Source organism: Xyrauchen texanus, chromosome 34, assembly GCF_025860055.1.
Source record: "Xyrauchen texanus isolate HMW12.3.18 chromosome 34, RBS_HiC_50CHRs, whole genome shotgun sequence".
Lineage (NCBI taxonomy): Eukaryota > Metazoa > Chordata > Actinopteri > Cypriniformes > Catostomidae > Xyrauchen > Xyrauchen texanus.
The window spans coordinates 36,664,565-36,677,707 of NC_068309.1; the positions used below are offsets into that span (position 1 = coordinate 36,664,565).

The 13,143-nt window shown below is 35.9% G+C and overlaps 1 protein-coding gene across 3 annotated transcripts in view; it reads left to right on the forward strand.

Annotated features, from left to right (window-relative positions):
• gabrg2 (gamma-aminobutyric acid type A receptor subunit gamma2) overlaps positions 1–12,836 on the forward strand; it is a 149,744-nt gene extending 136,908 nt beyond the window's left edge. Inside the window, exons 9-10 of one of the 3 annotated variants that reach the window (XM_052104053.1) lie at positions 701–724; positions 5,528–12,836. In XM_052104053.1, the coding sequence (XP_051960013.1) occupies positions 701–724; positions 5,528–5,809 (306 nt within the window). In that variant the 3' untranslated portion in view covers positions 5,810–12,836. The remainder of the gene's footprint in view (positions 1–700; positions 725–5,527) is intronic. The other 2 variants (XM_052104054.1, XM_052104055.1) reach the window with 2 other exon arrangements.
• The last annotated feature ends 307 nt before the right edge of the window (positions 12,837–13,143 follow it).

The following is a 13,143-nucleotide window of genomic DNA, read 5'->3' on the forward strand; positions in this document are numbered from 1 at the left end:
GGGTTCACATACTTTTTCCAGCCTGTAACTCTAAATGGTGTTTGGTATAATTGTGACCACATTTTATGAGTAATCAATAAAGAAAACTGTCCTGAAAATAATGTTACAATACAAAAAAGCGTAATGGTCTGAAATGTAGGCTTCATTTTCTTTAGCTAAATATTATTATTATTATTTCATTCATTTTGGGTTCATACGACTGGGACATTTTCTTGATAGGTTTCGTGAAAATTACCATTGTATATTTGATTGTATTAAAATGAACCCTTTACACAACAGATATTAGTTGAGATGTTTTCCTTAGGAACGAGCAGTCATTTCAGTCCTGTATTACGACATGCAGTGAACATGTTGACGGAATAGTTCACCAGAAAATGAGACATTTCAGAATTCAGACATTTTTTACTCACCCTCGTGTGGTTTCAAATGCATTTATTCAGGTTTAGAACAACATTGGAGTGAGTAAATAATGACAGAATTTGTATGTTTTTTTAATACAGCCTGCATTGCCTCCCCGTCCTCTGTGTACGTACATGTGTAAGGTTGCAGTAATGTGTTCTCTTTTCACTTTCAGAGTCCTTATTGACATTATTGTATATTGTCTGTATTACATCTATTTTCTGTTTTATCTTCATTTGTTTGTCTTTGTTTGTTTTCTTTTTGATTTCTCATATTTGTTTGTTTCCTGTCTGGACAAAAGCTCTACCGGCTCTTTTCCTCAAAGGTATACTGCTCGTGTAAAGTACTAATCGTGCATGTATCTGCTCCATTCTGCGCAAGCACACTGCTCTTGTGTCTGCTCCTTATATTCACTGTATTAACATGAACAGAAGAGGAAGTTTCCTGCTAAACTTCCTGTGCTGTGAAAGGCAGTGGGGCACACTTGCACTACACCAATGCAAAGACTCTTATTTTAATAAAATGTAATAAAATAACAGCACTGGCTGAAATATTTGCATCATTCTTATGATTTAAAAAAGTGTCCGCTTTCTTTCTTCCCTCCCTGTGTGTTTGTATATGGGGCTTTACACCTGACAGAGAGTCAGCAGAGCTTTAACAGGTTGAAATAGACAACCACACTAACTATCTTAAGCCCAATAAGAGAGCTTGAGCAGCTTGGCAGATTTAGCCACAGTAGTCTTTTAAAAGTCCAGTCAAGTGGGTTGTTATTGTCATTCTCTATATAGCTTGTATACACTGGAACGAAATGTCAATGTGCATCAGGGCACAGGTCTGTATTTAGCTTCCGACAAGGATAAGAAAATAGTTCTCAAGCCTTTGGTACAGACTGCAGTTTTAAACCAATGTATAATTTTTAAACAATTGGAGATATATATATACTGTATACACTGATGAGCCAAAACATTATGACCACCTGCCTTATATGCTATTGGTCCTCCGTGTGCCCCAAAGCAGTGCTGAACCCCTGAACCATGGAATTCATAAGACCCCTGAACGTGTCCTGTGGTATCTGGCACCAAGACTTTAGCAGCAGATCCTTCAAGTCCTGTAAGTTGCGAGGTGGAGCCGCCATTGATCGGATTTGGTGGTCCAGCACATCCCACAAATGCTCAATCGGATTGAGATCTGGGGAATTTGGAAGCCAGGGCAACACCTTGAACTCTTCATCATGTTCCTCAAACCATTCACAAAGAGTGCATTATCCTGCTGAATGAGGCCACTGCCATCAGGGAATACCATTGTCATGAAGGTGTGTATCTGGTCTGCAACGATGTTTAGGTAGGTGGAACGTGTCAAATTGGCATCCACATGAATGTTCGAACCCAGGGTTTCCCAGCAGAACATTGCCCAGAGTATCACACTCCCTCCACTGGCTTGTCGTCTTCCCACAGTGCATCCTGCTGCCATCACTTCTCCAGATAAACGGTGCACACATACACGGCCGTCCACATGATGTAAAAGAAAATGGGACACATTAGACCAGGCGACCTTCTTTCACTGCAGGGGGTCAGGGGTCATCATGGGCACTCTGACAGCGGCAACACAGCCCCATATGCACCAGGGTGCGATGCACTGTGTGTTGTGGCACATTCCACCCATAAACATCATTAACATTTTCTGTGACTTGTGCAAGAGTAGACTGTAAAGTGATCAATGGAAAGGAGGATGCGAGAACCGGCTTGACGATATAAATAATAGTTTTAATGATAAACTTAAAAGACAACATAAACACACACATGACGGACATGTCAGCTAACGATCTCTCTCTCCCGCACGATTCTCTGCAGTCGACCTTTATCCCTCACGGAGGCATAATTAGCCTAATACGGGACCGGGTGTGTAGGATCACGACCTGGCCCCGCCCTCCGCCCTGCCACATAGACCTAATCTCAGTTTGGACCAGACGGGGTATCCTTCGTTGGCCCTTGTCATCGCGCATCGATGAGCCTTGGGCACCCAACACATCTGTTTGTGCTTTGTTGTTCCTCGGTCCAATGTCGGTAGGTACTCCCCACTGCTGACCGGAAGCACCCCGCAAGCCTTGCCGTTTCAGAGATGCTCTGACCCAGTCATCTGGTCATAACAATTTGGCCCTTGTCAGAGTCGCTCAGGTCTTTAATCCTGCCCATTTCTCCTGCATTCAACACGATGACTGATGAACTGATTGTTTGCTTACAGTCTAATCTACCCAGACCTTGACATGTGACCTTGTTAGGAGATGATCAGTGTTATTCTCTTCACCTGTGAGTGGTCATAATGTTTTCTCTTATCAATGTATATCAGTAACCCTGATGCATATTGTACACATTTTCTACACAGAGATAATAGCATGTTTTAGACCAAAATTCCATTGTCATTAGCTAGATGACTAACATACTGTATTTTATGCTGTCAAAATAAGAGTTACCCAAAAAATATGCAAGAATGAACTTGCCGTTATCCATGTTTCTGACAAAACATGTTTGTGACATACTCATAATTACGAATACAATAATAATAGGAAATATAATAATTCCAATAACACATGAAGGCAGCATAATGGCTGTTTTTTTATATGCAATTATTCTTATACACCCACTTAGCAGATGTAAACAATCAATCAATAAAAATTCATAGTTTGTGCCATTTGAAGATTTTTCATCATTAAAACCAGAACCACCAATTGTCTGAAATTTAGCTTTGGCTTTCCTGCCAAAAATTGTCACTGCAGGAAAAACCCTGAAAAACGTAAAAATAGTTTAAAGTTTAAGTTATAGATTGCATTTTGTCTTTGGTCTGCCATTATGTGTTTGTGAATGTAAATATATAACTGAATAATGTAAGCCAGTAGAGGCACTTCCTCTCTGAAGGTTGTCATATTTCATCCGGTTAAAGCTGCAAATGCAACTGTATTTGTTTCCTTCCACGTGGCAGCGTATCTGTGCTCTTGTGCTTTTACACGCTTCTGTGCAACCCTTTGAGAAGCGAGTCACATGATATAATGTGCACCCAGAACGGCTGGCCGGCGCAGCTGGTTATGGTTTGTTTTTCAAAGGGATTTCATGCACCCTCACCCTGAACTAGTGCTGGGCAAAATGAATATTTCTGCACAAATAGGCAGATGTACCAATGATGCCATTTCTCTTGGACTTGTTGGGATTTAATACCTGGCAGGACTTGTAATAGCTGTGTATTTCAAGTTGTATATTTATACGTAGCAAATGGTGCATGTATGCCATTGGCCAAGATATTGAATGGATACTAATAATTGGCTAGGCTGTTGATCTTGCATCTTGATACGTGGTCGATGTGGCCTATTAGATAAGATAGGGATGACAATTGTAAGGAATTGGTAACATTGGTTTACAATAAGGCTGTATATGTTAACAATAGTAAACTATATTAGTTAACATGAAGATACAATGAGCACTTCCTGGGCTTTGGAAAACAGCAGACTAAGAGGCTAAAGGATGAATTGATGAAAAAATGTAGGACAGTTTTAAATATGAGACTGTTGCGGTGCTTTCAACCATCTATATATTGATTTTGCTATGTTTTAAGGGCTGTAAACCAATCTCGCCTCGCTCCAAAAATGTGCTTGACATATTACATACCATGTATTACACATGTCGGTTATCTCGTAGGTCTCAAAATGAATGTATTATTGAAACGTGCAGAAAGGGTTATAAAGGGCTATATGGAAAATTCTATTACAGCGGATATCTAAAATTAAGCATTTACATTATGCATACACAATCGAAATATGATGAAATATTTTGGAGCTTTAGAGGCCATGCTCACTATAAATGTGGTCATATGGGAAAATAAACAGCGTACAGGTTTAAATTTGTTAAACAACGGGGTGTTTCTTCAACTGTGTGCACTTTTAGCACTGTGAATTTCTAAAAAGTATGGTCTCTCTCTCTCTCTCTCTCTCTCTCTCTCTATATATATATATGATATACAGTGTATAGATTTATATTTCTACTATCCATATCCAGCAGTGTATGTACATGCACCACAGGAGATTTATTCAAGTTCTGTATTGTGTTAAATGTGATTCTATGGTGGAATTATGCTTTTATTTTAACTCCCCAAATTGGAACGGCCAATTCCCAATGCGCTCTAAGTCCTCATGGTGGTGTAGTGACTCGCCTCATTCCGGGTGACAGAGGACGAATCTCAGTTGCCTCCGCGTCTGAGACAGATAATCCGCGCATCTTATCATGTGGCTTGTTGAGCGTGTTACCTCGGAGACCTAGTACATGTGGAGGCTTCAATTTGGTTGGTTAGGACACCTGAAATATTTTTTTATCTAAAATATCCACCTCCATTGTCTTGCTAAGACAAAAATAAAAAAAACAAATTGGTAGAAATAATTTTAACAATAGATATTCAAATTATATTTATTTATTTTACTCTTTAGTTCAATTATTATAGTTTTAAACATGTAATAATTAGTATTTTAATAATTTTTATAGCTTAATATTGAAGATCTGGGTCTACACTAAACAGTTAAATCTGTCTATAGAAGTCATTTGAAAAATACCCAAAATAAATGGCAAAGGCCCAATAAAAACGAAAAGGAAAAAAAAAAATGAAACTTCTTTTCTTTCAATAAAAATCAACCCCAGAGACATGAAAGTGCCCAAAGTTGAAGAAACACCCAATGATGATTATTTTTATTTTATTTTTTCTGGATATTTTGTACAACATTTTAAATGTAAACTTTATTTACTAATTAAAAGATTTAAAAAATGTACAGTCTGAAAAGTAGCATGTATGTATATATATATATATGTTTATAATTGTATGGGTTGCCCAGCACTAGCATAAGCAAAATAAGGAAGGAAGGAAGGAAGAAAGAGAAAATATCTTCAGTGAATTGCCCAGTGTTATAATTTGCTTCACATTGCGCCTGTCTTTAACTATTGCAGTTATGAGGTCATTTATACCAGTCTGTCTAGAAACTGAGTTGCAAATGACCTATCGGGAGTCTTTTGAATGCAGGCTCTAACATCAAACTGCTCGTAATGTTGCGTGTGTTTGCTGTGAACCTCGCTGATTGTATCTTCTCTTTTAAAAGCAGGCCCCCACTGTGGACATCCGCCCGCGCTCGGCCACCGCCATCCAGATGAACAACGCAACCCACATGCAGGAACGTGACGAAGAGTACGGGTACGAGTGTCTGGACGGGAAGGACTGCACCAGCTTCTTCTGTTGCTTTGAAGACTGTCGCTCCGGAGCGTGGCGGCACGGGCGCTTGCACATCCGCGTTGCAAAGATAGACTCTTACGCCCGCATTTTCTTTCCTACTGCATTCGGTCTATTCAACCTAGTTTACTGGGTTTCCTATCTGTATCTCTAAAACACCCCCTACATATGTTAGGCAGGCCTTATTTTATGTTACAGATTCCAGCAAGACCATTTCTTCGAAACACGAACCCACGCGAAAATATTTTCGTTGCGTTGTTGTTTTGTTTTTTTTATGTGCGTGTGTGTATTAGGATGATTTTGTGTTTATGTAAAACATGAGTTGTTGGTTTGTCTATGTTTACATTTTTTCTAGCGAGTATATCTTGTGCACAAAGCAAAAGATGTAGCAAAAAAAAAACCAACTAAAAAAAAACATTTGCGAAGTGGGAAAGTACGCAAACCTCCATTCGTGGGCTCACACCTGAAATTTTCAGAATCATTAGGAGGCAAAAAAAATGAAACCTGGAGGTAATGCATGTCAACATTTCCTATTAGCCCCTAAAGAGTGAGCACTTGCACAAAAGAGTTGAGATTTTGGGAAACCATATCCAAACGCATGGCTGCCAGGCCTATATGAGATGAACCAATCAAATACTAAAAAAAAACTTGACCTAGGATTCTAGTTATTTTTGCATTCTTAATATATTCAATGTAAAAAATTAAGTGTTTGAAATTTCTATGCCATTGGTTAACCCTGGAGTTTTTCATGTGTGGTCACAGCTGGTTAAATGTATGGTCATTTGTACAAACGTTGTAAATAGTTGAATACTGTATAATGTAGTGATATACATCATACTGCATGCACTTTTCAGGCCAAAAAAAGAGCAAATATTTAAAGTATTCTATCTTTAGTTTATATAAGGAACAAAGGGTCAGCAAAGCTCAACTTGAACAGTTCAGTATACATTTTCCATTATTTATGACCACTTATAGATATCTGTCATTTATACTGTAGATGCACAACTATGTTGTTATATGTACAAAAATACTCAATGACTGTTTTAAATAGTGCATCCTGGACTTTTGGTTCTGAGTTTCTTGTCCAAACTTGGATAGGTGTGAAATATAACTGCAAAATAATTACCAACTAGATGATAATTCCAATCATCTTTGAGTTACAAGTTGCTGGGGTGAGTATTCTGATACTGACATACAGTGGCCCCAAAAGTATTTGGACACTTAAGACCCTCTTGCTTGAATGTCATTGCGTTAGGTTCAAAATTCAAAGTGACACGTCAAATGCTACTAGACGATTTCTTAGAACTAACTTAACTTTTCTGAGCCAGATTGCTATGAATTTTAGAAAATGTTGCAGTTCAAGACAAACTTTGATGCTGGCTTGAAAAGTTGAAGTTCAGAAGCTCCAACAGAAAAGGTCAGATAGATACGTCAATGCAAGTCTATGGGATTTTTGGCCACTTTGAAGGTCAGATACAGAAAAACCTAAAGTCTGATCAATGAAAAAAGACATATCACATAAAGTCATAGCACTCTCAAGGTCTGTACCAATTTTGGTGAATGAAGCTGGAAAGCTGAAGGAGGAAACATTGGTCTTTGTTTAGGCATTTTGGAAAAACCTTAAACGAGTCTGTCAAGCCAACAAAACTATGGACATGTTCCACTGAGTTTGACACCAGACTATTATTTGTCTCGTTGTCAACATTAGCTCCATTGTTTTATAATTTACTGTAAAACCTAACAAACTTATATTTGTGCTATCTCTGTTTAAAATTGCTTTGATATTTGTTTAATTTAATGCAATGACATTTTTCATTGTGACTTAAATGCCCCAACACTTTTTGGGGTCGCTGTATATACGCAAGTCTACTGATAAACCTTACTAGCAAAGTCAAACTTAGTAAGATGGAAACAAACTACTATATGATACAGTAGTTCTCCTATAAAAGAACCATCTTAGGAAACACACATTTATTTATTTATTTATTTAACAGAAATCAGGAGTCTATACCATGCATTTCACTTGAGAGAAAAGCTCTTATTTCAGTGAAATTTGGAGGATATCTGTAGAGGTTACTCAGCTGTTTTTGTTGTAATTTGCAAAATGATATTCAAGCATGTATTATTTCATATTATATTTACAACATTAGCATTGCTGATTACATACATAAGAAACAAACCGATTTCAAAACATTCTGAACCATCAACGGTAACACTTTACAATAAGGTTACATTCTGCAAGTAAGGGATAATGTACAGTCAGCCAGTTGTTACCGCAAATTATTACACGGCTCTCTGGAAGACTTGATTCTGGTTGGTCAGTGGCGCCATCTAACAGTCTGAGTAACAACCGGACTTCCGGGGACTAAGACATAGCAGACCGGTCATTGCCAATGATCTTTCATACTTTTCGCATCACTGTGCAATCTCTACAAGTAAGCTAATAAAATAATTTAAGCTCAAATCAATGTTTCATGTCCATTAATTGTTTCATTTTCCATGTAGTCTTGTAATAAGCTGTATATTGGTGTCCTGTTTAACCTGTCAGGTTTTATTTTGGGATAGCAACTAGCTGACTGTACATTATCCTGCTTATTACATGGCTACAAACCAAATAATTAAATAAATGGACAAAAAAATACAGATTTGCATTGAAATTATGTGAGAAGAAATAAAAGCTGAACAGTTGATTTGCACCTCCGGTTTACATCGAAGATCTGTTGGTGTTTATTTTGTAAAGTAATGACCGTGACTGCTCATTATCCAGCTTATTACATGACTACTTGCCAAATCAATTAGTAAATGGAAATGAAACAATGATTTGAGTTGAAACTATTTTATTAGCTTCCTTGTAGAGATCGCGCAGTGATTCTGAGAAGTAAGAAAGATGACCGTTCTGAGAATTGAGTATTCCAGAGACCCGTGTAATAGCATTAGTTAATGCATTAGGTATTGTAAACTAACAATGAACTATATATTTGATTTTTTACAGCATTTCTTCATCTTTGGTAATGTTAGTTAATAAAAATACAATTGTTCACTGCTAGTCCATGTTAGTTCATAGTGCATTAACTAATGTTAATACAACTTTTGATTTATTTATTTTTTTTATGTATTACTATATGCTGAAATTAATCAATATAAATAATTGCTGTTAAAGTGTTGATCATTGTTAGTTTATGTTAACTAATGTTGACAAATGGAAACTTATTGTTAATTGCCATCCAATCAACTAGAAATCTCACCCCAATCCCACAGTAACTATGTTTATGAGTATTTTTGGACTAGGACACCACTGTAAGCATTATCGCACAAAAACAAAAGTGAAACAAACACCAAAACAAATGCAAAAAAACAACAACAAAAAACACTGTGGATGAAAATATTAGACTTGTTGAATGTTTTAGGATACAAGCAAGTGTAAAGATCGCTTTCCACTGCTGAAGCGAACATAATCCTTTTCTTTCTTATTTTTGCAATTTTTATCCAACTTTCTATCTAACTAATTGGACAAGTGCAACTGTTTGGTAGCAAAGACTACAGATAAGCAAAATGTTTCTGATTATTACATAATCTTGACCTGTAGAACATGCAACATAACAAAACTACACAGTTCATAATTTCCCAACCCTATACATTGCAACTGAACACTGCATTCAGTACGGTTTTGCATTTTGTGGATATGAAAGCATCTTGATCTATTTGCATTATACACGTGAGCATGGTTAATCTTTGAATCGTTTTTATTCATCCTAAAATGAGCTGTCATAAAGAGTGTATATAAGACTCCCAGTAGAATCAGTTTTCTGTTAATAAGCCTCTCTTACTCATATCAGAGCGTAATCTTTTTGCACATACGATTTTTAGAGCAGAGCTCGGATCAAATCAACAGACAGACCCAAGGGACGTCACAAAGTCATGAAAAATGTCCTGTTTTAAAGGTATAATTCAGTATAGATAACCATAGATGAGTCACATGGTACTTATGGTTGGTGTTAGCAATAGGATCATGTGAATGTGCATATCATTTTAGTGCCAAAATATGAACCATTTTGTATTCTACCTTCTAAATGCCCGATGTTTCAGTAATCATCCCATATATCTTTGCTGATTGGTAAATAAATTGGAACATACTATTGGTGTAATGTAGAATTACCAGTTCCACGTCAAGTTCAACCTTAAATGAAGTTATACACCCCTATCTGTTATTCTTGTGTTTAAATATTCACATTACAATATATCACATTAAATATTTGGTATAATACATGTAAACGGAAGAAAATTTATATTAATGGTTTATTTATTTTCAGGAATTCCCAAATTTTAAAGGCCTCAATTTGGCCCAGCAGGGATTTACAAAACAGTTAGACAGTGACAGTATTTTATTTTTTCATTATTATTATTATGTATTCAACCCCTTTACCAATTCCCTCGATTGATTTGAAGTCTCTTTTTCTTTTTTTTTTTAATGTTCCTTAATTTATTTTGATATGCTAATGTGACATTATGTATGCTAAACATATGCATTTCACTTGAAATGGGCAAGTATTACAATCAAAAAGTACCAAAGTACCATTTTGTACCTTGGAGAGCCATGTAAATATCGTAGTACATAAATATGCTAATCATTCAAAGCATTGTATATATCAAAGTACCATGGTTTTACTATCTGATACCATCACTGCACTATTGTGCTGCTATAGTACTTTTTGTATAATGGATGTACCATCTTCACACTCTTTCCAGGTGTAATTTTCACTTATTCTTCCTTACACATTTGCTCCTTTTTGTTTGCATCCCAATTTTCAAATGAACACAGTTTTCACATGGTTCTGTTTGAGCAATAGCTTGTTTAGTGCCACCATACACAGATAAGTGTTAGAGATGTTGTTACATCTCCATTACTCTAGTAGTGAAGCTCTGAAGCACCCTCAGCATTTCCTAACTTTTTCTTTTCTTACAAGTCCCCTTTCATGTTAATGCAGATTTGAGGAAGTTTTGATGTTTTAAACTTCTGTTGCCTGATAAATGAATCATCAGTATATCCAAACACTGTAGTCTTGTCCTAATATCTTCCTAATTTAACCTCTTTGAAAAGCTCTTTAATCTACATTTTCAGTTATCCTTTACAATCAGCCTGCATTATGATTCTTTAACTGGGGATTTGTCCGGAATATGTGGCAGTTATTTTAATCATTGAAAGAGAGCAATTGTAAGGTAATTATGTTATTTTAATTTAATTATCACATATAACGTGTGTGTGTGTGTGCGCGCGCGCACTACTGGTCAAAAGTTTTAGTTTTTTTTTCTCTCACATTTAGAATAATAGTAAAGTCATCAAAACTATGGAATAACATAAATGGAACTATGGGAATTATGTTGTGACTAAAATAATCCAAAATAAATCAAAACTGTGTTATATTTTAGCATCTTCAAAGTAGTCCCCAATGTGCTCTTGACATTTTCGCCAGCAACTTCTTGAGCAATCACCCTGGGATGCTTTTTAAACTGTATTGAAAGAGTTCCCATCTATGTTGGGCACTTAATGGCTGCTTTTCTTTATTATTTGGTTTATAAAATGTGTAATTTATGCACCACTAATGCAACCAAATGCAAATGACTGATCTCATGATAATAACGTGACTGTGGCAATATTTTTACAAAATGAAATTAAGTGGTTCATTAAACGTTTCGCTGCAGTTTTGAGGTGAAATGTCCAGTGAGGGGCACTAAAAGAAAGTTAAATGTTAATGCTCTATGCCGTTTTAAATTAACAAAACCTACCTTACTACCATAAACCTTTAACCTAAACCTAACCGATAGTGTCATAAAAAGCAAATGTGAGGTGATAGAGCATTAAAGCAAATGTGAGTAAAAAAACAAACAATTTAGCTGAATCAATCGTTGGTTCTTTATGACACTTTCGGTTCACATTTCAACTTGCGTGCTGTATCAAACACGGGTCTTATGCGTTCGTAGTCTAACACTAACAGTCATGTTTAAATTAGTGTGTAAATGTAGTTGGTTATGTAATGCCAGGGTAAAAATGTGTTGTCTCTTAAATATGCGTTATAGTGTGTGTTTCAATTTCATAAAATAGAAGTGTTTATTAAGTCTTAATCTGGCATTTTACTCGGGATTTGAGTGAAAGTGAATACAAGTCATTGTTGTTGTTGGGTCTCTAGTGTTCATTTCACCAGAAAACTGCAGTGATAAAAGCAGGTAAAACTCATTTTGCAAAAATGTAGTTCTAGTAATGTGATTCTATGAGACCAGTGGCCTATATCACAAAGCAGGATTAAGCAGCTAGCTAGGGAAATTTAAAATTAGTTTGAGCAAACTCTGAATTTGCGGTACCAGTAAAGTGGATAGGTTTTCATCAGGGTTCATCTACATAGTGACATGCGCTACATGGCTAACCCGTGCCAGGGCAGGTTATTTAGCTGATCAGAGATCTCAGAGATGTTCAAACAAACATCGCGAAAAAGAGCCACAGTGTTTACATTTTTATGATGAATCAGCCTTTAAAATGCTAACATATTTGTCTTTGTATTTTAAACAGAGACGTATTTTAATAATTATAAATAATTGCTTTGATTTCAAGTTGATAGATTTAAATGAGTGAACTGGTTAAAGGACTGAATACTATTGCAAGGCACTGCATATGTTTCTTGCATCGAAGAGAGTCTGTTCGGGGTGGGAAAACCACAATTTAAAAGAAAGTTAATGAAACTTTCTCTTGTGTGTGTCTGTTGCTTATTAACATTGACAAATGAACATATTGACTCACATCAGTTGTGATGGTGTCTTCTCCATTCTATCTTTTTCATTCAGTGTAAAACCTGATAAATGTGTGAGCTTAATTACAAATAGTCTCTTCCACATATCAAAGGTTTATGTTTGGTATAAATTTCAGTTTAGCTGCAGTTGATTTTTGACAGCTCATTAATTGTCAGATTACATTTGAGTTGTTTTACATGGCAGTCCGCTCAGAATATTATATTTATTTATTTTTTGTAAAATGGATTGCAAGAATATGATCATACATGTACAAAAATACAAATCTCATGAACTTAAAAGTGTTTTCTAGTAAAAACTACGACATTTGTGAAGAGCATATGTAAATAATACCTATTGTTACATATTTTATTGCGATCTGGGAAACAATAAATCATTTAACATGCTTTTTGGTAGTACTGAGAAGCTCCAAAAAAAAAAAAAAAAAGTTGCTTGCTTGCCATCTCTATATATTTATGAGTAGTGAACAAAAAGGACACTGATGTTAGGGTTGGCACTATATACTTCTATGTACTGAAAGTCCTTTTCATAATGGAAATACCCAAGCTGTTGATTTTTTTTTTTCAATAAAAATAAATATTATAAAGTATAAAAAATAAAATGTCCAAATATATATCTTATATGAGAAGTATTTTAAGGGATGATATCAGTAATAAGCCACTACAACATCCTTTAAAAATGGCGGGATGA